The sequence below is a fragment of the Bos mutus genome, chromosome 2, assembly GCF_027580195.1.
Source record: "Bos mutus isolate GX-2022 chromosome 2, NWIPB_WYAK_1.1, whole genome shotgun sequence".
In the NCBI taxonomy this organism is placed as follows: Eukaryota; Metazoa; Chordata; class Mammalia; order Artiodactyla; family Bovidae; genus Bos; species Bos mutus.
Window position 1 is genome coordinate 28720182 of NC_091618.1, and position 24578 is coordinate 28744759.

Here is a 24578-nt window from a genome sequence, read left to right on the forward strand (position 1 = left end):
AACTGCGGCTGACAGTGAGTGGCAGACGCCGGGCCTAGCGCTCCCGGTCTGGTAGAGCCCAGAGGAGGCGACGGAGCCCCTGGAATCACCCGGGTCACCCTTCCTGAGGTGAAACGCGAGCCCGGTTACCGAAATCTCACGACCCGTGTCGGGCCTGGCCAGGTATGCCCGCGGAGTCCTAAGCGGACTTGCGGCGGGTAACGGGGGAAGGGGCACCGCGGGCGGGGCGGAAGCGCGCAGCCGGAATGTTTTGATAGCGGGGGCGCGCGGACGGGGGCGCGCGTGAGCGGCGGGGCCGCGCGCAAGATTGTCCGCTGTTGGGAGCCGAGCCCTTGGCCTAGGGCCGGGCGGTCTAGGGGCGCGCTGGGCTCGGGTCGTGGCAGCTGGGTGTAGGAAGGCAACCCAGCTCAGCTTGGGGTATCGGCTGTCGGACTGGCTCGATTCTTCCAACGTCCGCAGGAACCCCTGAGCCCGGGCCCGGCTGACAGGGGCTCTATGGGCCCTGGGTCTACACTGACCCTGTGAGTGGTGAGTTCCCTGAGGGCTTGGTCAGATTCTTAGGATCCAGGGCTCTCACTAACTCGGGGAATCCCACTGGGGCCAGGCTGGGCAGTGCTGCACAGCTTCAGGGTCTGCACTGACTGGGTGAGTGCCACCTAGATCATGCCTGTCTCCGGGACCAAGGGAACCCACAGTTGAGCCAGGATCTGGGTCTACACTGACCCAGTCAGGATATCCCATCTAGGAACTTTGGCTGCCTGCTGGGTGTTTGCTAGGGAAGCAACAGCAGCTCCTTTTTAGGAGAGACTCTCTTCTTGGGTTTTGGGTTTGGGACTTTGCAGACCCCAAAAGGTCCACCTAAATCCTGAGGCTGAGGTGGGGCATGGAGAAACAGTCCAGCCCTGTACAGACTCAGTCTCCACAGGTTCATTAAGACACAGCAAGGGACCCTAGAGTTGAATGAGTGGCCTCATATGAGGAGGATGTGTGCATAGCCTTAGGTTAGGAGAGGTGCCTCACAGCCTCCCTGCCACTTGCTTGGCTTCCCCTGAGCGGGGGGTGGGGGAGATTGGGGGGGTAGGGGGGAGTGGTAGGGTTGGGTTTATTTCTGTTTCCACTCCCCACTCTCTGGGGCCTGACACCTTCTCCTCCAGCAGCTGCAGAGCCAGGGCATCGAGGGCTGGAGTGGAGCTGACACTGTCCATGGAGCTGGTAGGGCCATGTGCTTATCTCAAACCTCTGTTTACAAAGTGCTTCCAAACTGCTAGTCTCTTGGGAAACCAGGGTTTCTCTAGGAGGGGAGTGGGAGGGCCCCTTCTCTCCACTGAATAGAAGATGAAACAGACCCTGCTGCCCACCCCCGCAAAAGGGCAGAGTCTGTCTTCAGGCCAGCAAGGCCTCAGCAGACACTCAGTAAAGGCTACGGGAATGACTGACCTCATTGGTCAGTGAGTGTCTCCCAAGCCCTAAGCATGTTGCTCTCCTTGGGTTACTCCTCTTCCTCTGCCTTTAATCCAAGACGACTAGTAGTGAAGACCAAGCCCAAGGATTCTTTCTCATTCATTTCTGTTCTAGTAGGCAGGAAGAAGATGAAGGCAGGTCTAAACCTGGGTCTCTCTTTCCTCTGTACCCACAGGTTGACAGGGTGGACAGGGGGCGGTGGTGATGGCGCAGTTTGACACTGAATACCAGCGCCTAGAGGCCTCCTACAGCGATTCACCCCCTGGAGAGGAGGACCTGTTGGTGCATGTTCCTGAGGGGAGCAAGTGTGAGTTCTTGGACACGACAGCCAGAACTGGGACTTGGGGGGGAGATTTGGTGGAGGGACGCTGAGGGAGCAAGGGGCTTCCATTTCTTCGAGGCTCTGACATCTCTGCTCCTGTACCCACAGCACCTTGGCACCACATCGAAAATCTTGACCTCTTCTTCTCTCGAATATCCTTTGTGTCTCTGTGTTGGAGCTCTTGAACCTTCAGCCCCTCTCTAAGCCAGGCCCTTTGAGGGGAAGAACTTGGTGTGGGTTTGGCTCTAATCCCTTGAAGAAGAGTGGAGTGCACCTTGAACCTAGAGGCCAGGGAAATAATGACAGTTATAAATAATAATATCTGACATCTATTAAGAGCCATGTGCATTGTACTTTGTAGTATTAATTTATAAGGAACCTCTCTGAGGGTGATTCTCTTGATGGTATGCTAATAATCGTAATAATTAATGTCTTTTGACTTTGTGTCAGTTCTTTGTTAAATACTTTACATGTACTATCTCAGACCTAACAATCCTATAAGACAGGTGCTACTATACTACTACAGACAGAAGCTTAGAGAGGTTAAGTAACTTGGCCAGAGTCACGTGGCTCGAAAGTCAGAGAGCCAGGACTTCATCTCAGATACATGACACCAAAGTCTGTGCTCTTAACTGCTGCCTCTACCCACCACTTTTTCTTAACAATCGCACGTTTATAATCTACACCAGAAGAATGGTTTCACTTGTATGCTCATCGGGGAGATCTTTGAGCTCATGTAAGTACAAGGATGGATGGTGCGGTGAAGGAACACATCACAGTGTTTCCTGTCTCTGAGCTCAGCTCCTGGCCCAAACTGCCAGTGCAACTAGGTGCAAAGCTCCAAACCGCAAACCTTTATAGTTTAAGGCTGGGTGTGACACCAAGTTTTACAGCCTTATCTTTTTTAATCACTCTTATAAGGAAGGCTTTCCAAGTCCTGTCTCTTCCACAAAGAGAAGTCAGACTCATCAGAGCTCCAGTAGAATGAGCATGGTTCAGTCAGGAGGTATCAGATGCCAGATGCTTACTTGAGAAAAATGTCTCTGTTCTGCCTTGGATGTACCTTAGACCCGCTGCTGAGTAGAGGGGCTTCTAGGAGGAAGGAGCCATGTTGCTTTGCCAAAGAGTAAAGGGTGGAAAACCTGCCCTCTCTAAGAAAAGAATTCAAATCTGCAAAGGGGTTCTACAATCTCAACAGGAAATCAGGGACTGGGGACCAGAGACCACACAGTCTAAAAACCTTTAAAAGAGTGAGTGGTGGCAAAGATTACCATGAGATAGAAAAGCAGGCTGATTCTGTGGTACCTGAAGCTAAGAGCCAAAAACAGGTGCTGCCTTGGGTCTCCTGGGGCCAAGCAGTAGAGAGAGGCCCTCCATTTCCCCAGAGGCTGCTCCCTAGTCTTGGTCTGCCACTTCCAGACTCTCACTTTTTCCCAGTTATTTCACTGGTGTCTCTCTGACTCTCAGACCGCACCCCCTCTGCCCAACTCCCCAGGCAGTTCCTCTTTGTGGTTGCCTTTACCACCTTCCTGGTCAGCTGTGTGGACTACGACATCCTATTCGCCAACAAGATGGTGAACCACAGTCTTCACCCGACCGAGCCCGTCAAGGTCACTCTGCCAGATGCCTTTCTGCCTGCCCAAGTCTGTAGTGCCAGGTAAGCACTACAGGTCAGAGGGCACTAGAGCCTGTAGTTCAGCTAGCAGGTCGGGGATGGGGTGTGAGGCGGTAACATTCCCCAGAACACAGGCTCAGCCTCTCCGAATCTTTCAGGACAACATCATTTCTGCCCAGAGGCCTCAGGCCACACTCTTTCTCCCCTTCCCTGTTCCCCCACCAGGATTCAGGAAAATGGCTCCCTTATCACCATCCTGGTCATCGCTGGTGTCTTCTGGGTCCACCGGCTCATCAAGTTTATCTATAACATTTGCTGCTACTGGGAGATCCACTCCTTCTACCTGCATGCTCTGCGCATCCCCATGGTGAGACTGGGAAGCTGGGCAGTTAGCACCACAGTCCAGGATGTCTTCCACCGCCTGGGAAGGGTGGGGTATATTCCTGGGCATCAGGCAACCTCCTCCATCCTTGGTAGGTCAGGCAGGGTCTGCTTGAAGGCTCCCAAGGACCCCTGAGCCTTACACCTCATGGAGGGCAAGGGGCTGAGGCAACCACCCCACCTTCCATCCCCCGTCTCTTCCCCACCCCAGTCGGCACTTCCATACTGCACATGGCAAGAAGTGCAGGCCCGGATCGTGCAGACCCAGAAGGAGCACCAGATATGCATCCACAAGCGTGAGTTGACAGAGCTGGACATCTACCACCGCATCCTCCGGTTCCAGAACTACATGGTGGCACTGGTGAACAAGTCCCTCCTGCCCCTGCGCTTCCGCCTGCCCGGTCTCGGGGAGGTTGTCTTCTTCACCCGGGGCCTCAAGTACAACTTCGAGCTGATCCTCTTCTGGGGACCTGGCTCTCTCTTTCTCAATGAATGGAGCCTCAAGGCTGAGTACAAACGTGGGGGGCAACGGCTGGAGCTGGCCCAGCGCCTCAGCAACCGCATCCTGTGGATCGGCATTGCCAACTTCCTGCTGTGCCCCCTCATCCTCATCTGGCAGATCCTCTACGCCTTCTTCAGTTATGCCGAGGTGCTCAAGCGGGAGCCGGGCGCCCTGGGTGCGCGCTGCTGGTCGCTCTACGGCCGCTGCTACCTCCGCCACTTCAACGAGCTGGAGCACGAGCTGCAGTCCCGCCTCAACCGAGGCTACAAGCCTGCGTCCAAGTACATGAATTGCTTCTTGTCACCGCTGCTGACACTGCTGGCCAAGAACTGCGCCTTCTTCGCTGGCTCCATCCTGGCCGTGCTTATTGCCCTCACCATCTATGATGAAGACGTGCTGGCTGTGGAACACGTCCTCACTACCGTCACACTCCTGGGGGTCACCGTGACCGTGTGCAGGTGGGCCAGGGCAGCAGGGGGGGAGCAGGCTGACTGTCATTTCCAGGGAGGGCTTCCGTCTCACCACAGCCCTGATCCCACCAGGTCCTTTATCCCAGACCAGCACATGGTGTTCTGCCCTGAGCAGCTGCTCCGCGTGATCCTCGCTCACATCCACTACATGCCTGACCACTGGCAGGGTAATGCCCACCGCTCGCAGACCCGGGACGAGTTTGCCCAGCTCTTCCAGTACAAGGCAGTGAGTGGAGTTGGAGTCAGGGCCTGCTAGAGACTGGCTGACAGCTCGGTGCCGAGGGCTGGTCTCCCTCCTGCTCTCTTGTGACCTCGATCCCTTTCTTCCTCTCTAGGTGTTCATCCTGGAGGAGTTACTGAGCCCCATTGTCACACCTCTCATCCTCATCTTCTGTCTGCGCCCACGGGCCCTGGAGATTATAGACTTCTTCCGCAATTTCACCGTGGAAGTTGTCGGTGTTGGAGACACCTGCTCCTTCGCTCAGATGGATGTTCGCCAGCATGGGCATCCCCAGGTATTAGGAAAGGAGCGGGGCAGTTGGCTAGAGGTGATGCTGGCCTATGCAGCATCTTGGGGCAAACTGCAAAAGATACCCCTTCTGAGCCAACGCATCACAGAGTGGCACCCAAAATGCACCAGGGCACACACGGCTTTGTAAACAGGAGCCTGGAGTGGATTATAGCCTTAAACTTGTACCCGTGGCCAAGCTCCCCTGAGAAAGGCACAAACCAAGCAGCTAACACAGTATGTGGCTACTCGTAGGGTGGCCACTAGGGCCCCTGGACAAAATACAGCAGTGCAGTGTGGTCTCTGTCCTCCAGGGGCAAGGCCTCCCCACTCTGCCGCAGGAAAGATACCAAAAGGGCTTCTGTAAGGGGCCAGTCCTGCTCACAGCAGCCTCCTTTGTGCAGTGGCTGTCCGGTGGGCAGACGGAGGCCTCAGTGTACCAGCAGGCCGAGGATGGGAAGACAGAGTTGTCACTCATGCACTTTGCCATCACCAACCCTGGCTGGCAGCCACCACGTGAGAGCACGGCCTTCCTAGGTTTCCTGAAGGAGCAAGTTCAGCGGGATGGAGCAGCTGCTGGCCTTGCCCAAGGGGGTCTGCTCCCAGAAAATGCCCTCTTTACGTCCATCCAGTCCTTACAATCCGAGTCTGAGGTGCGTTCCTAGGGACTAGGATATGATGGGCAGAGTGGATGCCAGGAGCTGGGACTTGAGGGTGTGGGGCAGAAGGGTCCACCCCGTCAGTTTCCTTCTCTCTGTTCATTCAGTCTGTGCCACTGGGTCCTAATGTGCAGAGTCGTCAGGGACCCAGAGGCCTCCCTGTGCCCTGAGAATTCTACCACCCCTTTTATTCACAGCCACTGAGCCTTATTGCAAATGTGGTAGCTGGCTCATCCTGCCGGGGACCCCCACTGCCTAGAGACCTGCAGGGCTCCAGGCACAGGGCTGAAGTTGCCTCTGCTCTGCGCTCCTTCTCGCCTCTGCAGCCTGGTCAGGCTCCCACGGGCCGGGCTCCCAGCACCATGACAGGCTCTGGGTGAGTAGCAGTGGGCCATGAGGGGAGGGTGTGGCAGTAGCCCCCAGCAGTTTGTGCCGGTCTCAGAAATGTTGATGACTGCTGTCTGTGCTGGCGGCGGGGACAGGGTGGATGCCAGGACAGCCAGCTCCGGGAGCAGCGTGTGGGAAGGCCAACTGCAGAGCCTGGTGCTGTCAGAATATGCATCCACTGAGATGAGCCTACATGCCCTCTACATGCACCAGGTGAGTGGGCAGGAAGGGGCAGGGCCGTAGAACCAAGATGGCAGCTGAAAATAGAATTGAGGGTTTTAGACATGGAGAAGCAAGACATGGGCTCGAATCCCTTCTCTGCCATTTACCTGCTCTGCAATTTCCATTCCCCATGTTTCCTCTTCCCATCCTTTTCAGACAAGCTTACTTTCACCCAGGGCTTTTCCACACTTGTGGTTTCCCCTGCTAAGAATCCACTTCCCTGACATATCCACATGGCTCCCTCCTCATTCAGGTCTGTACCATCTCTGGCCACCCTGAGTCAAAGCCTCCCTTGCCTAGGGATCTGAATCTTCCAGTTCTGTTTTTCTCTCCATAGCATTTAGCATCATCTGACACTGTATTTTTTGCTTATTTATTTGTTTATTGTCTATCTCTTCCCACCCCATCCAAGTATATAAGCCCCAGGGAGTGAGTTGGGGTTTTTGTCTATTTTGTTTACTGCTATATCCCTAGCACCTAAAAGAGCTCCTGGCACTTAAATTCACAAACAATTTATTCTGGAATCAAATAACTGGGGAAAATGAGAGCCATTACAATCTGTGCACAGGGTTTTTCCTGGAATCTGCTGAGAATTTAACTTGGAAAACATTACATGTATTGTACATGTTATTAACATGACAGGTACTCTGAGTGAGTGGTTCTAGATGAGGCAATATAAATCAGAACTGGCCAATACCATGGTGGAGGGAAACTATTTTAGATACTCTTCTGTCCCCAACTGCTTCCCTTGTGGCTCAGCGAGTAAAGAATCTACCTGCAATGGGGGAGACCTGGGTTCGATTCCTGGGTTGGGAAGATCCCCCTGGAGAAGGAAAAGGCTACCCACTCCAGTATCCTGGCCTGGAGAATTCCACAAAATGTACAGTCCATGGGATAGCAAAGAGTCAGACACGACTGAGCAACTTCACTTTCTGTCCCCAACTAACGAATCCCCCACTTCTCAGCTCCACAAGCAGCAGGCCCAGGCTGAACCTGAGCGGCATGTGTGGCACCGCCGGGAGAGTGATGAGAGTGGGGAGAGTGCCCCTGAAGAGGGGGGAGAGGGGGCCCGGGCCACCCAGCCTATCCCCCGCTCTGCCAGCTATCCCTGTGCTGCACCCCGGCCTGGAGCTCCTGAGACCACTGCCCTGCAGGGGGGCTTCCAGAGGCGTTATGGAGGCATCACAGGTATGCACTGGGGGTACAGAAGACACAGAGCCTTCAGGGAAGAGTGGTCCTTCTGGGGCCTCTAGGGGAGGAAAGAGGTCAGAGGGACCAGATCCAAGGAGACTAGTCCCTCCCTGGTGCCTCCAACTCCCCCAGCAGCCCCAGAGCCCGTCTCCTCATTCCTGTCTGTGTGCAGACTAAGAGTACTCACTTGTGTCTGCAGATCCTGGCACAGTGCCCCGGGCTCCCTCTCACTTCTCTCGGCTGCCCCTGGGAGGATGGGCTGAAGATGGGCAGTCAGCATCAAGGCACCCGGAGCCTGTGCCTGAAGAGGGCTCAGAGGATGAGCTCCCCCCTCAGGTGCACAAGGTAAGGGCTCCAAGACCCGAAACCGACAGCCAGAAGTAGTAACTTCCAGGCTGAGGTCAAGGTTCTCATGTGAAGGGAGGTGGCCTCCTGAGCAAATGACGCTGCAACTTCTCCTCCAAAGTAGACTTCCTTCTCTCCCCTCACCAACTATGAAACCCAGGACTTGATTTTTCCTTTGCTTACCTGCCCCAGAATCAAAATTTCCTTTTCCTTTATATCCAGGCTTCTGTTGTGTAAGCAGATTGCTGAAGACCATCTCCATCACCAACCCATTTCTCTCCACAGGTATAGACAAGGCGGAGGAGGGTCCCTATGCCTCAGGATGGAGGCCGTCGTTGCCCTATCATCCCAGAGGAGGGTCCCTGTGCCCCAGGATGGAGGCCATTGCTGCCCTGCCATCCCATCCGTCTGTCATGGAGGGCTCCTGAGTGCTGCCTGGCTCCACGCGTGTGGTGTTTGTGTGTCCGTGCCTGGCCAAGGGAGGTGCCAATGCTGGGCTCGCCACAGCCCCAGGAGAGAGAGGGGGGCCTAGGAAACAGGGCACACGGGACTCTAGCCTCATCCCCAGGACCCCCCTTGGCTCAGAGTGTGGTGCTAGAAACTGGTCCCCAGCCCAGCCCCAGTACTGCCACCTTTGCACCCACCCCTGCAAGTCTCCAGAGGACTGCCCACCCCAGAAGCTGCCAAGCAGGGAGAACGTGTGCCAACTGTGGAGTGGGGAGGTTGGGCCTGGACCCTCAACCTCTGCAGCCTCCCTCCCCACCCCCGAACAGATGAGCAGCTCAGGCTGTGGCCCTTACCTCACCCCCAGTTCTCTCCCAGTGCTGCAGCCTGCTCACCTCTCCCCTGCTTCCTGCACATACATCACTGGCATGTTTGCCACTTGCTCCCCTTCTGTTCCTTTGCTCCCCCCTTCTGTTCAGCTTTTGCTTTGTGTTGGTGTGGAAGCTTTAGCTCCCAGCTCCCCTCATGCTATCTTTTGACACTAAGAAGGAAGGTTTCTAAACTGTGGAGCAGGGATGGAAAGTCTTTGCTGTCCTCTCCAACATTTTAGGATGGGCCCCTGGGAGACTTGAGGCCTTCCTGGCCCCCATTGCTGCTTATTGTACCCCGTACCACCTGCACATGGGATGGAAAGGGCCGGAGTGTGACTTCGGCTGTCTGTCTCCCAGCAAGAGCGCTCTGGCCTGCATCCCGCTGTCCCGAGACGGGGATGGAGGGGCGACAGGATGGCTTCGCCCTCTGCTGTGGGCTGCCGCATTGCATGCTGGGACCCAACTCCTTTCCCTCCCCCCGCCCCCCTCCCCAGCTCGGGTCCGCTGCGGGTGAGCGGTTGAACTACGCAGCCGCAGCCGAACTTACAGCGGAAAGGGGTGGGGGACCGTGTACAGCTTGACAACCTTTAATAAAGAAGGGACTGACTAGGTCGCGGCTTGTTGTCCGGAGCGGCCAGGGTTTGGAGGGGCAGGAGGGGTGGGGAGTCTGTGAACCACCCAGGTGGCTGGGAACTGCGTGTCCGCCCCGTGAGAAAGCTGGTCTATGCGATCACTTGGATATACCGACCTAGCGGGCGAGCAGAAGGGCAGCTTCCCGAACCATGGTTCCTTGGAGGTCAAGGACTTCGGCAGGACGTGCGGTCAGATTTCCCGCCCTGAGCACGTGACCATGCCGGCTCCGCCCGTCTATTTTGCCCTTTGCGTGCACCATCCCCCTCCTCGCCCCTTCGGAGACTTTCGACCAATGGGGACCTGAGTAGGGACCAGGGGCGGCCCCGGTGGGCGGGGCTGCTGAGGAAGAGAGTCGCTGGAGTCGGACGTTGAACACTCCCGTGGGTTCGGACCCGGCCGGAGGGCCACCTGCCGCGAGCAGCGGCCGAACGGCGGAGATAGCGTACGTGCCCGGCGTGAGTGCGTGGCGGCGGCGCGTGCGCGAAGCGAGTGGGTGGTGTGGCCGGGTCCACGTGCGACCCTGCCCGGCGACCCCCGCGGCTCAGCGCCCAGAGGATCCATGACCCGAGATACTCGGGATTCTGCGCCCCGCCCCGAGCGGCCGCCGCTCCAGTTCTTTTGTCCCTTAGTCCCCGCAGTCTCGGTCGGTGACCACGCATTGCCATGGTGACTGTGGGCAACTTCTGTGAGGCCGAGGGACCCGCGGGTCCGGTCTGGGCGAAGGGTGGGCTCAGCCCCTGCTTCTTCTTTACGCTCGTGCCCTCGATTCTGATGGCCCTGGGGGCTCTGGCCTTGGTGCCGGCTTTTCCCTGCAGACGTCCGGAGGGGCCTGGTGGCGCCGACAGGGTGTCTTGGGCAGCCGGCCCTCGCGTCGCTCCCTATGTGCTGCAGCTGCTTCTGGCCACACTTCAGGTAGCGCTGCCCCTAGCCGGCCTCGTTGGCCGGGTGGGCACTGCCCAGGGTGCCCCATTACCAGGCTACCTTTTCCTGGCTTCTGTACTGGGGACTGTGGCCAGCGCCTGTGGTCTGGCGATGCTCGTGACCGAACGGAGCCAGGCACTGCAGAAGCTAGCAATGGGCGTCTGGATCAAGTTCAGGCACAGTCCGGGTCTCCTGCTCCTCTGGACTGTGTCTTTTGCAGCCGAGAATTTGGCCCTGGTGTCTTGGAACAACCCACAATGGTGGTGGGCAAGGGCGAACTTGAGCCAGCAGGTGAGGGACCTCGTGGGGGGAGGGGGAAGCGTGGCGTGTCTGCTAACATTGCTTCCAGGCTTTTCAAATGCCTTTAAGAAAGGGAAGAAAGGAGGGGCCAGTGCTGCTGGGAGCTGATAGCCAGCTGGTGGGGAGTGGCAGTGCTGAGTCACTGTAGACTTTTTTAAAACCTATTAGATGCTGGGCCCCTGAAGAGGACCTGGGTGTGTGTACTACCCCAGTGCCCAGCCCTGTTACAAGTAGTGAAAATGGGACTTTGGCCCTCAGTGATAGTCTCCCCGCCTATGTTTAATTCTAGGTTCAGTTTAGCCTGTGGGTGCTGCGGTATGTGGTCTCCGGAGGGCTTTTTGTCTTGGGACTCTGGGCCCCTGGACTTCGACCGCAGTCTTATACCTTGCGGGTCAATGAAGAGGATCAAGATGTAGAGAGGAGCCAGGTACATCTCAATTTCTAAAACTTAGGGTCTATTGTAATTCCATTCCCCGTCATCATTTCTACTCATCGTAATAACTCACTTCTTTCCTAAATCTAAATCCCTGTTAGCCTTTCTGAGCCCATCAGGGGTCACGTGTGGGTCCAAGTTAACCTGGGAGCTATAATCCCATACGTTTTCCTTAGGGGGTTTCTGGCTAATGCCATTTTGATTTCTGAGCTCCCCTCCCCTACATGTTTCACCATCCTAGGTTCCATCAACAGAGGGGCCACCGAGGTCTACCTGGCGAGACCTAGGCAGGAAGCTCCGCCTACTGAGTGGCTACCTGTGGCCTCGGGGGAGTCCAGCTCTGCAGTTTGTTGTGCTCATCTGCCTGGGGCTCATGGGGTTGGAGCGGGGACTGAATGTGTTGGTCCCCATCTTCTATAGGGACATAGGTGAGGGGGAGAAGGATGGGGTCAGCTTAGCACTCTGGTCCTTCATTGGCCTGGATGGTGGCAGAGACTAGCCCAGGGAAGTGTGACAGAGTTGAGAACTGGGTGGTTAGTAGAGGCTGTGGCTGGTGCCTAGGGCAGTTTCTCCCAAAGAGAGTGCTAGGGTCTCTGAGTGGGCTTGGACTCATTTTCTCCATAGTGAACTTGCTGACCCAGAAGGCACCTTGGAACTCCCTGGTCTGGACGGTCATCATCTATGTCTTCCTCAAGTTCCTCCAGGGGGGTGGCACTGGCAGTACAGGTATGAGGGACTCTGCTCTCACCCCGGTTGGTATTGGCCGCTGTCCCTCCTCCCACAGGCATCCCTCCCCCAGGCCCCTCGGTGCTCTCAGACCTTTCACATCTTGCTGCTGGGCTGACGTCATTGGGCCACTCAGCCCTACTGAGGCCTTCCCTGGCTCCCCGCAGGCTTCGTGACCAACTTGCGCACGTTCCTGTGGATCCGGGTGCAGCAGTTCACCTCGAGGCAGGTGGAACTGCGCCTCTTCTCCCATCTGCACGAGCTTTCACTGCGCTGGCACCTGGGGCGCCGCACAGGGGAGGTGCTGCGGATCGTGGACCGGGGCACGTCCAGTGTCACGGGGCTGCTCAGGTGCCATGCCAATGGAAAGGGAGGGCAGGGCTGGGGACGCTGGTGGAGGGGCTGTCAGGACAACTCACCCAGCTGGAGGAGTTGCCTCTCTGTCCTCTTTTTTTTTCTGAAATTATAAAATTAATATACACATGCCCTCATAATAATTCCAATGAAGCAGACAGAGCAAATCTCTCTTGAATTCCACTCACTAGAGGTTCCCACTCTGTTTAGTATGTAGAGTTCTGCTTTTTTGCATTTTTTTACATATGTACATGTAGAACTAGTAGGTATTGTGGAGGTGTTTCCTAAAACAGATGGTATCATGATGTAGGTGTCATTTCTCAGAATGGCTTTATTATCAAAATGTTAGGGAGATGTGTTCTTATCTGGGCTTCCCTGGTGGCTCAGTGGTAAAGAATCTGCCTTCCAAGCAGGAGAGGCAGGTTCAATCTCTGGGTTGGGAAGATCCCCTGGAGAAGGAAATGGCAACCCATTCCAGTATTCTTGCCTGGAGAATTCCATGGACAGAGGAGCCTGGCGTGCTACAGTCCCCAGGGTTGCAAAGAGTCAGACACAACTTAGTGATTAAATAACAACATTCTCATTCATACGTGAAGATCTTTCTCATGCATTGTAATTGATCCAAAGCATTCTATGGTTTATTTAGCCATAATAAGGGGCATTGATTCTTAAGGGGCATTTAGCTTGATTCTAGTCTGTTGCTATGGAAAACAAAACACTATGGCAAAATCCTCCTAGGTAGAATTGCTGGCTCTGAGCCCTTAAACTATTCTTCGTTGCTTGACTTTGCCTCCTAGCTACCTAGTATTCAACATCATTCCCACACTGGCCGACATCATCATTGGCATCGTCTACTTCAGCATGTTCTTCAATGCTTGGTTTGGCCTCATTGTGTTCCTGTGCATGGGTTTTTACCTTGGTGAGTGATGAGAGATGGTTTGATGAAACCATCTCCCTGAACCATTTATGGAGTGCCTTGAACATGAGTCCTGCCCCAACTCAGATGGCCCAGCTTTGAGAGGCTGTAGATCAGTGGGCTCCAATAGGCTCCTGCTGCTCCCCAGTGTGATGGATGAGCATCCTCTGTCATGGAAACCCCAACTCTCCCTAGGGAAGGACATCCTGGTCACTTTAGATTCCCGCTGTGAATCTCAAGTCAAGGAGGAACTTCATGTGATAGGATGCAGCTTGCTTCCATTGGTTCACCAAAACTGTTTTCACACAGGCTTTATGCGGACTGTGATGATGTATTGGACACAGCCCCTTCCCTCAGGGAGCTTAAGACTCCCTTCCTTGGGAATCTGGGTCCCTGGGTTATAGCACAGGGTTATTGTACACGTGACCAGCAGCAGACATACATGTGGTCGCTGCTGCTGGGAGTGACTTGCTCTCTTCTGTTCCCTCTCCCTCTCCTGTCACTCTCTAGCCCTGACCATTGTGGTCACTGAGTGGAGAACAAAGTTTCGACGGGCTATGAATATGCAGGAGAATGCTACCCGGGCCCGGGCTGTGGACTCTTTGCTAAACTTTGAGACGGTAACGGAGACCTCGGTGGCAGTTTTGTGAGGTTTGGAGATGTAGAGGAGTGTGCCTGGGGTCATTGGGGCTGACAAGGAGCAGGGAGGATGCGAAGTGTGCTGCTTACAATCAGGGAGGAAGGATGGGGAATGGAGCTGAAAGCTGTGGCTGTGTGAAACAGCACTGGTTTGAAATTCATCAGGTGAAGTATTACAACGCAGAGAGTTATGAAGTGGAACGCTATCGTGAGGCCATCATCAAATATCAGGTGAGGATGCTGGTTTGAGGCCTACTGAGAGCAACAGCCGGGACTTGTGGAATCACCAGGCCTGAGAGGAGTAAAATTTGGGCTGTGAGGTTGATGTGCCTGGGCCCAGGTTGGGATTTGGTGACTGTCAACATGTATATGACATTCCTTCCTTGTTTGTCATTGCCCAAGAGTTTAGAGTGGAAGTCAAATGCTTCACTGGTTCTGCTAAATCAGACCCAGAACCTGGTGATTGGACTTGGGCTCCTCGCCGGCTCCCTGCTTTGTGCTTACTTTGTCACTGAGCAGAAGCTACAGGTGAGGGAACTGTCCTGGGCCTGGGTACTTTGTCTAGGCCATCAGGTTCATGGGTGGGAAGGAGGTAGCGGGTAGCTAGTGGGCAGGGTGACAGCCCACCAGCCTCCTGTGACCCTGTCCTCATCCCTGTATGTCCACAGGTCGGGGACTTTGTACTGTTTGGCACCTACATCATCCAGCTGTACATGCCTCTCAACTGGTTTGGCACCTACTACAGGTAACCTGATGCCAGCCCTCACCTGTCCAGGGTGCACTGTTATCTCCCCAGCTCCCGAGAGGAGCTCCAACCAGCCCTCTTCTTGCAGGATGATTCAGACCAACTTCATCGACATGGAGAACATGTTTGACCTGCTGAAAGAGAAGACAGAAGTGAGTGAGGAGAGAGGAGTGGTTTTGTAGGGAGTGGGAGCTGGCATGGTGTTCCTCGTGTCTGGAAGATACCAGGCCTGTAATGGCACACAATGGTGGCACTCTCCCAGGTGAAGGATCTTCCCGGCGCAGGGCCCCTTCGCTTTCAGAGGGGTCAGATTGAGTTTGAAAACGTGCACTTCAGTTATACTGATGGGTGAGCCCCTCCCCTTCCACTGTCCCGCAGTCCCCTTTCCGTGTCCATTTACACACTGCTCCTCCCCTTGCCCCACCCTCCCCCCACCCCGCTTCTCAGCCCACCACCATCTGGGAAGACAGCCTGAGTGAGAGGTAGCAGGGCCCAGTAGTAGCTCTCGTGGTGGAGGGGACCCTGGCAGTACAGCCAGCCTGTCGACCATGCTCACCCTTCCTTGCAGGCGGGAGACCCTGCAGGATGTGTCCTTCACCGTGATGCCTGGACAGACACTGGCCCTGGTGAGAGGAGACCCAGCCAGCTGACCCAGACTCCTTGAGCTTCCCTTATTTCAGTGCCCATGGTAGCTGGGGACCCAGGCTGTGGAGGTCAGAGAGCCGTGTCTTATTGGGTCACAGGACTGAATGTGGCAGCCTCCATGGACATTGATGGCCTCTTGGAGAGAAAGCCTTAAAAGCCAATGGGCCTGAGAATGTTTTTCCTTCCTTTTTTAAAAAAAATTTTTTTTTTTGGTTGTGGTGGCTCTTAATTGCTGTGTGAAGGCTTTCTCTAGCTGCAGTGAGCAGGAGCTACTCTGTTGCAGTGCACAGGCTTCTCATTGTGGTGGCTTCTCCTGTTACAGAGCACAGGCTTCAGGCACATGGGCTTCAGGAGTTGCAGCACGCAGGCTCAGTAGTTACGGCTCTCGGGCTCTAGAGTACAAGCTCAGTAGTTGTGGTGCATGGGCTGAGGTGCTCCGAGACATGTGGAATCTTCCCAGACCGGGGAGCAAACCCATGTGCCCGGGTGGGCAGATTTTTAGCCACTGCACCACCAGGGAAGTCCTTTCTCCCTCTGTTTTTCATGCAACAGGTGGGCCCATCGGGAGCGGGGAAGAGCACAGTTTTGCGTCTGCTATTTCGCTTCTATGACATCAGCTCCGGCTGCATCCGAATAGATGGGCAGGATGTTTCACAGGTAAGGATGCTCGAGGGAAGACTATAATTTATGGGCCCATATGTGAAAGAATGGTGGGTGCTGGGCATCCAGGGAGTAGAGAAAGAGCTGTCACCCCTGCAAAAAGCTGGGTCAGGAGACCTCAGCCTTTCTAGCGGCACATGGTCTGTATAAGGAAAGTAGTCATAGGAGTGATTCCTAGGATGCCGTATGAGGCACAAAGATCTGCAGCCATCCAGGGCAGCAGGGAGAGAAAATGAATTTACTATCAACAGGGAAACAGAGAGATTAAGTGACTTGCCCACACAGCTGAGGTCTGGGGAGGTGAAGGCAGGACTCTCATGCAGAGTCTCTCATCTCATGTGCTTCCCACCAGCCCATCCTACCTTCCAGGCCTGGAGGGATCTCACAGTCCAGAGTATATGGTCTTTTGGCCCCAGGTGACCCAGGCCTCTCTCCGGTCTCACATTGGAGTCGTGCCCCAGGACACTGTCCTCTTCAATGACACCATTGCCAACAATATCCGCTACGGCCGCATCACAGCTGGGAACGACGAGGTGAAGGCTGCGGCTCAGGCTGCAGGCATCCACGATACCATCACAGCTTTCCCTGAAGGTGAGCCTCCCCTTCAGGGTCTACCCCCACCCAGTTCAGGCCTTTTACTGCCTCTGACATCCATTCTACCCCGTCCTTGCCCATCTGGTCACAGAAACCAAGTGTAGTACATGTGACTTGAGAGAGGTGGGCAATTTCCGCAGGGTATGATACCCAGGTGGGCGAGCGGGGACTGAAGCTGAGTGGTGGGGAGAAACAGCGTGTCGCCATTGCTCGCACCATTCTCAAGGCTCCAGACATTGTTCTGCTGGACGAGGTGAGGGCCCTGAGATGCCTTGTCCCCCTCCTTCCTCCCTGAGCCTGTGCCCAGCCATTCCTGCTGAACACCGTTCTTCATGTAGGAGAGCCAGCACAAATGCATGTTTTACAAAAATACATAACAGTTTTCAAGCGCAAAACAAGGTCCTTTTTGATTCCTGAGGCCTCAGCCCGCCACTTGCATCCTCCTCCCACCAGGGACCTGGTGGGAGGGACAGTTTTACCTAAGTCCCTCTCTGTAGGCAACGTCTGCGTTGGATACCCATAATGAGAGGGCCATCCAAGCTTCTCTGGCCAAAGTCTGCGCCAACCGCACCACCATCGTGGTGGCACACAGGTATGGGACAGGCAGCAGGTGGGGGCCCCCCTCGGGTGTCGTGGTGGGTGACTGACTGACCTCTGACCTCTCAGGCTCTCCACGGTGGTCAGTGCTGACCAGATCCTTGTCATCAAGGATGGCCGCATCGTGGAGCGAGGACGGTAAGGGACACAGCATGATAAACAGGGAAGGACCTCTGAAGTGGGGGCCCCAAGGAAAGGTCGTGGAATCCCAGGGGTTTCTGGAAGGATCTCCCTCACCAGTTCCTTGTCATCTCAGACTGGTGGCAAGGACTCTTGGGGTATAAATAACAGTTGGTTGGGACTTACATTTTTCTCCTTGCCCCAGGCACGAGGCTCTGCTGTCCCGAGGTGGGGTGTATGCTGACATGTGGCAGCTACAGCAGCAGGGACAAGAAGTCCCTGAAGACACCAAGCCCCAGACTAAGGCATGATGACAAAAGCTGTGGCCACTTCCTTCCTGAAGGATAGCTCTGATGGGAATACACTGTATCCCTCTTCCCTGCCATGTTTCATCCTGGTCTTGGTGCTAGCTACAGTGATGGAACGGGGACTTTCAGAAGAGCATTGTGGGGGAAATAAAAGTGTGGACTGTGTTAGGATCACTGACTTTGTGGTGTGGGGAACTACAGCAGGCCTCCACGGCAGGTCAGATGAGCATTCTTGATGGGACTCTTCTGTTTTTGATTGGAAAAGAGAAAGAAAGACACCACTTTGTTGTCTTACAGACTGCCCATCCTTTATTGTTTCTAGGCCCCCCTCCCTGCCCCCTATACATGGAGGGGAGCCCCAGTATATGGGGGATGACAAGATGCAGGGGGGCCGAGTGGGACCTGGCCAGGGAGCAGTTCAGAGCGGCTCACTCCCATGCAGCTGGAGCGGCCAGCAGAGCCCTCTGTAGGCTCAGCTCCACATGCTGTTTCTCCAGATGCTCCCTGGAGGTGGCCTCCACGTCACTCCTCTTCGTCTTCACTCTGGCTGCTCCGGGCCTCCTCTCCCTGTGGACCCTAGAGGTGCGAGGGCCACAGTCTTCCTCAGCTGAGCCTCCCTCCCCAAGCCCAGGACCCTAGCACAGGTTGCAGTTGGACGGCTTCAAGCTGCGGCTTTGAGCCTGGAGCAAGGGGAAGGGAAGGAGAGGAAGACAGGGTGCAACGTCAAGGAAATGAGGGACAGTCCTTACTGCAGAGCTCAGCATGCGCTATGAGTGGAGTCATAAGGAAAATAAAAGGATAAACACCATCATAAACTCTACCACTTGGAAGAACACCCTCCCTGCCTTCCCCCCTACCCCGAAAACTCCTTACTTACTCCCAGCACAGGGCCCATCTCTACGCCATCCTCATACCTGCTGCTGTCGGTATTCTGCCTCACTGGCCGATAGTGCTTGTGCTAAAGCTAAGTCTTCTTCCTCCTGAGAACTGGGAGGGAGGAACAGCTTAATTAGTATCTAAAATGTGAGCATCTCCTCTGTTAGGCATCACTGTGCTGAGCCCTTCTAAGTACTGTTTCAATTCTCACATGTAGGTTTTTACAGGATCTTGGTATTGTCCTTATTTTATTGAACATATTAAGACCCTAATGGGCCAAAGAACTTGTCCAAGGTCATATAGTTCAAAAACTTAATTTTGAGCCCAAGTTCCTATTATCCTGCATTGGATGACAGCAGTCCCACCTCCCTCCCTCCAGACTGAGCCTTCATCCACACCCCACCCTTTTACCAGTGAGTAGGTACCTTGGGACCTGGGGTTTGGTCTCTGCCAGGGACAGTTCCAGGGCTCGTTGCAGAGCCTCATCCTCACTCTGCAAAAGGAAAAATAAGACCAGGTGCCTTGGACTTCACTCTCTGTGGGTCTGCTTCTGTCCATCCAACCTCTGCCCCACTCACCAAGCCACTTTGCAAAGTAATCACTGGAGCGGCTGTCCGGGTTGGAGACTGAGTTTTGGCTCTATGGCAGATATTCAAGAGGCTCAGGTCAAAGATGCGAAGGGAAAAAAGGGGGAGGGGAAACAGGCAGGCCTACCTGCTGGTAGAGGAAGACGAAGGCAAGGTCTGGTTTGGGCTGGGGGTGGTCTTTGTAGAAGAAGCCAGGGTTTGTGCTCTGGAGATGGCAGCCAGTCTGTAGGAAGAGACACTTTGGGCATGCCTCCAGGCACGTTTGCCTTACAAGTTCCTCCCACCCCTGACCCAGGAAGTCAGGAGGGGAGCTCCTCCAAAAGATCTGGAAAACATGCACTTGAAAAAGAAAGAAAAGACTCCCTAGCCAAAGGAGATAGGGTGAAGCTTCCCAACTGTTATGACAAAGGTTCATTCAGGTCCCAAAGGCAAGTAGAGAACTTGGTTGCAATTACCCTGCCCTACTGGTGGGGTGCCCCTCCCCAGAGCAATCATGGTCCAGTGGGTGACGGTGCTTGATGCAGAAATTTCGGCCACAGCGGTCGCAGGTCAGTTTCATCATTTCCCGCTGCCGGCAGCCAGCGCGTTCACACTTATTGGTGAAGATCTGAGGTGGAGTAGGAAGGATTGTCTCTGCTGAGATCTCTGCTCCCTTTTCAGTCCTGTCCTAACAGCTGTGCAGAGTTCCAGGCGTTTGTAGTCCCATGTGACCATGGTTGATCCCTCTAACACTTACCTTACGTTTTTGTTGAGCTGGATCTGAGCGACAGTCTCGGTCAATGTGCTCCCCAACAGCACGGTCAGGGGACTCCCCTCTGGCCACAGGTACAGGCACGTTACAGAGCGGGCATACAGGTACCTGGATATCCTATAGTTAGGGAGCAGGGTTCGGTCTGTGGCCTACTCCCAGTCCAGCCAGATCTCTGGTCCTGAGAGAATCCCCCTGAAAGAGCCTGGACATGCCCTCCATAAACGCAAAAGGAAATAATGTTCCCAGCACTGAGCCTCAAGAAGACAATAAAGGAGGGGAAATGTGAGGCAGAGGGCTTCCGGAGATTTTGCACGCATCCTCCACCCGCCCCCTTTCATCCTCAGACCGCCCCCTCACCTTTTGGTAAGCAGATCCACAGTGATGCTGGGCGTAGGCCACATGGTCTGCGCAGAAGATGCCCGAACAGGCATCGCACTTGAGCGGCAGAAAATCTGCAGGAAATGGGTCAGACTGCAGGTCCAGTGGGACCTCGACGTTCCTGCTCACTCAAGCCTTCCACTCAGGGGCAGGAAAACACTGCCGTACTAGGAACCAACTGGACCCTGGCCCTACTCCACTATCTCCTACGCCACGCCCCAAGCTCGAGCCCCGCCCTCCTCGGGCACTGCCAGCCCAGGAGCCCGCCACTCCGCCCGGCCCCGCCTCTCGCGTGCTCCGCCCCTCACCCCTTCACCCGCTTACCCAAGCGCTTACAGCTCGGCTCCGAACAGTGAGCCCCAAGGTCCGGAAACTCCATCGCCGGGCCGGACGGGGACCTGCTGGGAGAGGACGCGATGCTGAGCTCCCCGAGGGCTCCAGCTCTGGGTCCAAATCGCGACCCCGTACTCTGGGGGGAACTCCTTGTCCCGCCCCTTCCTCCCCCCGACCCAGCCCGCTTTACCGGAGCGTCAGAGCCTCCCGGACCGCAGTTCTCACTCCTCCCTTGGCGCGCGCGGGCGCGTGACGTCATCGCGCAGGGCGGGCACGTCTCTCGCTGTCGGCGGGGGCGGGGCGCATCCCGGAAGAGCCGAGGCTCGCCCCTCCTGTTTTGCCAGGCGTCCGGGAGCTGGATGGTGTCTCCAGGGCTACCGAGTGGCCGCGGGTGGGTTTGGCCTCGAAGGCGTTAGGGCGGGCGAAGACAAGGAGAGATTACATCTTCGAGGCTCAGGTGGTTTGGGGTCTTTCACAACTGGGTCCTTCGCCTGCTTCTCGGCACCCTCCCCCAGCCATTTAGTTCACAATCGCTGCTATACCTACTCTACGAACTGAAAACACCCATGTTTCTGTGAGATACACATTTTTCTTCAGAGCCGTAGCTCCTCCACGTTTGGTTTCGCTGTCCTTTGGTAAGACTTCTCTGACCCTCCTCAGTTTGAGCCCAGTGCATCTCTTGTGGTTTCCCGTCGTTCTTTTCTAGCATCCTATCACCTTATTGTAATCATCTCTTCTCTCACTCCCTCACTGCCCCCTTCCCACATAAATATAGTGGTAAGACGAACCACGTCTGCCTTCGCTTGAGTCGGGCCCAGCACCCAGTGCAGTGCCTGGAACTGTGAATCACCTGCTTTAAAATGCGGATTCCTGAGCTCTCGCCCCCTCCTCACCCCCGGAAGCACGGGAGAGAATTCAGACAGATTATCCATTTACTACAATTTGAAAAACACATGCCTGGAATATTCTGAATGCTTACTTAATGTTTCTTGAATGAAGCTAGAGAGTCGCTGGATTGGTGTCCTGCGTGACCCTAGGGGGCCCCAGGTTGAGACTTCCATTTTTACACATTTTCTCACATGCCTCTCTGGCCCTTCGTGCATGGGCTTGCTTGCCCTCAGTTCAGCTCACTCAGTCGTGTCCGACTGTTCGCGACCCCATGAATCGCAGCACGCCAGGCCTCCCTGTCCACCAACTTCCTGAGTTCACTCAGACTCACGTCCATTGAGTCAGTGATCCCATCCAACCATCTCATCCTCTGTCGTCCCCTTCTCCTCCTGCCCCCAACCCTCCCAACATCAGAGTCTTTTCCAATGAGTCAACTCTTCGCATGAGGTGGCCAAAGTACTGGAGTTTCAGCTTCAGCATCATTCCCTCCAAAGAAATCCCAGGGCTGATCTCCTTCAGAATGGACTGATTGGATCTCCTTGCAGTCCAAGGGACTCAAGAGTCTTCTCCAACACCACAGTTAAAAGCATCAATTCTTCGGCGCTTACCCTTCTTCACAGTCCAACTCTCACATCCATACATGACCACAGGAAAAACCATAGCCTTGACTAGATGGACTTTGTTGGCAAAGTAATGTCTCTGCTTTTCAATATGCTATCTAGGTTGGTCACAACTTTCCTTCCAAGGAGTAAGCGTCTTTTAATTTCATGGCTGCAGTCACCATCTGCAGTGATTTTGGAGCCCCCCAAAATAAAGTCTGACACTGTTTCCACTGTTTCCCCATCTATTTCCCATGAAGTGATGGGACCGATGCCATGATCTTCGTTTTATGAATGTTGAGCTGTAAGCCAACTTTTTTCACTCTCCACTTTCACTTTCATCAAGAGGCTTTTTAGTTCCTCTTCACTTTCTGCCATAAGGGTGGTGTCATCTGCATATCTGAGGTTATTGATATTTCTCCCAGCAATCTTGATTCCAGCTTGTGTTTCTTCCAGTCCAGCGTTTCTCATGATGTACTCTGCATATAAGTTAAATAAGCAGGGTGATAATATACAGCCTTGACATACTCCTTTTCCTATTTGGAACCAGTCTGTTGTTCCATGTCCAGTTCTAACTGTTGCTACCTGACCTGCATACAAATTTCTCAAGAGGCAGGTCAGGTGGTCTGGTATTCCCATCTCTTGAAGAATTTTCCACAGTTTATTGTGATCCACACAGTCAAAGGCTTTGGCATAGTCAATAAAGCAGAAATAAATGTTTTTCTGGAACTCTTTTGCTTTTTCCATGATCCAGCGGATGTTGGCAATTTGATCTCTGGTTCCTCTGCCTTTTCTAAAACCAGCTTGAACATCAGGAAGTTCACGGTTCATGTATTGCTGAAGCCTGGCTTGGAGAATTTTGAGCATTACTTTACTAGTGTGTGAGATGAGTGCAATTGTATGGTAGTTTGAGCATTCTTTGGCATTGCCTTTCTTTGGGATTGGAATGAAAACTGATCTTTTCCAGTCCTGTGGCCACTGCTGAGTTTTCCAAATGTGCTGGCATATTGAGTGCAGCACTTTCACAGCATCATCTTTCAGGATTTGAAAGAGTTCAACTGGAATTCCATCACCTCCACTAGCTTTGCTTGTAGTGATGCTTTCTAAGGCCCACTTGACTTCACATTCCAGGATGTCTGGCTCTAGGTGAGTGATCACGCCATTGTGATTATCTGGGTCATGAAGATCTTTTTTGTACAGTTCTTCTGTGTATTCTTGCCACCTCTTCTTAATATCTTCTGCTTCTGTTAGGTCCACACCATTTCTGTCCTTTATCAAGCCCATCTTTGCATGAAATGTTCCCTTGGTATCTCTAATTTTCTTGAAGAGATCTCTAGTCTTTCCCATTCTGTTGTTTTCCTCTATTTCTTTGCATTGATCGCTGAGGGAGGCTTTCTTATCTCTTCTTGCTGTTCTTTGGAACTCTAATTCAGATGCTTATATCTTTCCTTTTCTCCTTTTCTTTTCGCTTCTCTTCTTTTCACAGCTATTTGTAAGGCCTCCCCAGACAGCCATTTTGCTTTTTTGCATTTCTTTTCCATGGGGATGGTCTTGATCCCTGTCTCCTGTACAATGTCACGAACCTCATTCCATAGTTCATCAGGCACTCTATCAGATCTAGGCCCTTAAATCTATTTCTCACTTCCACTGTATAATCATAAGGGATTTGATTTAGGTCATACCTGAATGGTTTAGTGGTTTTCCCTACTTTCTTCAATTTAAATCTGAATTTGATAATAAGGAGTTCATGATCTGAGCCACAGTCAGCTCCTGGTCTTGTTTTTGTTGACTGTATAGAGCTTCTCCATCTTTGGCTGCAAAGAATATAATCAGTCTGATTTAGGTGTTGACCATCTGGTAATGTCCATGTGTAGAGTCTTCTCTTGTGTTGTTGGAAGAGGGTGTTTGCTATGACCACTGCATTTTCTTGGCAAAACTCTACTAGTCTTTGCCCTGCTTCATTCTGTATTCCAAGGCCAAACTTGCCTGTTACTCCAGGTGTTTCTTGACTTCCTACTTTTGCATTCCAGTCCCCTATAATGAAAAGGACATCTTTTTTGGGTGTTAGTTCTAAAAGGTCTTGTAGGTCTTCATGGAACCGTTCAACTTCAGCTTCTTCAGTGTTACTGGTTGGGGCATAGACTTGGATTACTGTGATATTGAATGGTTTGCCTTGGAAACAAACAGAGATCATTCTGTCGTTTTTGAGATTGCATCCAATTACTGCATTTTGGACTCTTTTGTTGACCATGATGGCCACTTCATTTCTTCTGAAGGATTCCTGCCTGCAGTAGTAGATATAATGGTCATCTGAGTTAAATTCACCCATTCCAGTCCATTTGAGTTCACTGATTCCTAGAATGTTGACATTCACTCTTGCCATCTCTTGTTTGACCACTTCCAATTTGCCTTGATTCATCGACCTGACATTCCAGGTTCCTATTGCAATATTGCTCTTTACAGCATCGGACCTTGCCTCTATCACCAGTCACATCCACAGCTGGGTATTGTTTTTGCTTTGGCTCCATCCCTTCATTCTTTCTGGAGTTATTTCTCCTCTGATCTCCAGTAGCATATTGGGCCCCTACTGACCTGGGGAGTTCCTCTTTCAGTATCCTATCATTTTGCCTTTTCATACTGTTCATGGGGTTCTCAAGGCAAGAATACTGAAGTGGTTTGCCATTCCCTTCTCCAGTG

General features: G+C 53.7%; 3 protein-coding genes across 15 annotated transcripts; 2 read left to right on the forward strand and 1 right to left on the reverse strand.

The window, feature by feature from the left end:
* Window positions 1-5: 5 nt before the first annotated feature.
* On the forward strand, window positions 6-9489 carry ATG9A (autophagy related 9A). Of its 7 annotated transcripts, none has more exons than XM_005889677.3 (16): window positions 6-162; window positions 1155-1212; window positions 1637-1768; window positions 1892-1935; window positions 2455-2519; window positions 3279-3440; window positions 3624-3765; window positions 3991-4739; window positions 4824-4977; window positions 5087-5266; window positions 5664-5912; window positions 6116-6294; window positions 6401-6518; window positions 7493-7715; window positions 7918-8063; window positions 8349-9489. In XM_005889677.3, the coding sequence occupies exons 3-16, from the start codon at window positions 1666-1668 to the stop codon at window positions 8352-8354; spliced, it is 2520 nt and encodes an 839-aa protein (XP_005889739.1). In that variant the 5' UTR covers window positions 6-162; window positions 1155-1212; window positions 1637-1665; the 3' UTR covers window positions 8355-9489. The 7 variants fall into 7 exon arrangements, with proteins under 7 accessions (XP_005889739.1, XP_070242411.1, XP_070242434.1 ...); XM_070386310.1 differs by having other exon boundaries at window positions 13-162; window positions 1158-1212; XM_070386299.1 differs by lacking the exon at window positions 6-162 and adding an exon at window positions 287-528.
* A 137-nt stretch (window positions 9490-9626) lies between these two features.
* ABCB6 (ATP binding cassette subfamily B member 6 (LAN blood group)) lies at window positions 9627-17634 on the forward strand. Of its 2 annotated transcripts, XM_005889676.3 has the most exons (19): window positions 9732-10723; window positions 11022-11159; window positions 11407-11593; window positions 11790-11891; window positions 12059-12242; window positions 13043-13164; window positions 13672-13781; window positions 13966-14031; window positions 14203-14328; window positions 14469-14545; window positions 14634-14697; window positions 14808-14893; window positions 15114-15171; window positions 15743-15847; window positions 16267-16441; window positions 16585-16697; window positions 16942-17036; window positions 17111-17179; window positions 17367-17634. In XM_005889676.3, exons 1-19 carry the CDS (start codon window positions 10175-10177, stop codon window positions 17470-17472), a joined length of 2532 nt encoding a protein of 843 aa, XP_005889738.1. In that variant the 5' UTR covers window positions 9732-10174; the 3' UTR covers window positions 17473-17634. The 2 variants fall into 2 exon arrangements, 1 of the variants encoding a protein (XP_005889738.1); XR_011467456.1 differs by lacking the exons at window positions 16942-17036; window positions 17111-17179; window positions 17367-17634 and having other exon boundaries at window positions 9627-10723; window positions 16203-16441.
* A 60-nt stretch (window positions 17635-17694) lies between these two features.
* On the reverse strand, window positions 17695-20667 carry ZFAND2B (zinc finger AN1-type containing 2B). 6 transcript variants are annotated; one of them, XM_070386510.1, is made up of 10 exons: window positions 20585-20650; window positions 20398-20459; window positions 20041-20135; window positions 19669-19800; window positions 19388-19539; window positions 19060-19155; window positions 18924-18984; window positions 18771-18838; window positions 18384-18456; window positions 17695-18045 (listed from the first exon to the last, which is right to left on the reverse strand). In XM_070386510.1, exons 2-10 carry the CDS (start codon window positions 20438-20440, stop codon window positions 17992-17994), a joined length of 774 nt encoding a protein of 257 aa, XP_070242611.1. In that variant the 5' UTR covers window positions 20441-20459; window positions 20585-20650; the 3' UTR covers window positions 17695-17991. The 6 variants fall into 6 exon arrangements, with proteins under 6 accessions (XP_070242611.1, XP_070242619.1, XP_070242583.1 ...); XM_070386518.1 differs by having other exon boundaries at window positions 20398-20462; window positions 20585-20620; XM_070386482.1 differs by having other exon boundaries at window positions 17696-18045; window positions 20386-20459; window positions 20585-20667.
* Window positions 20668-24578: the final 3911 nt, after the last annotated feature.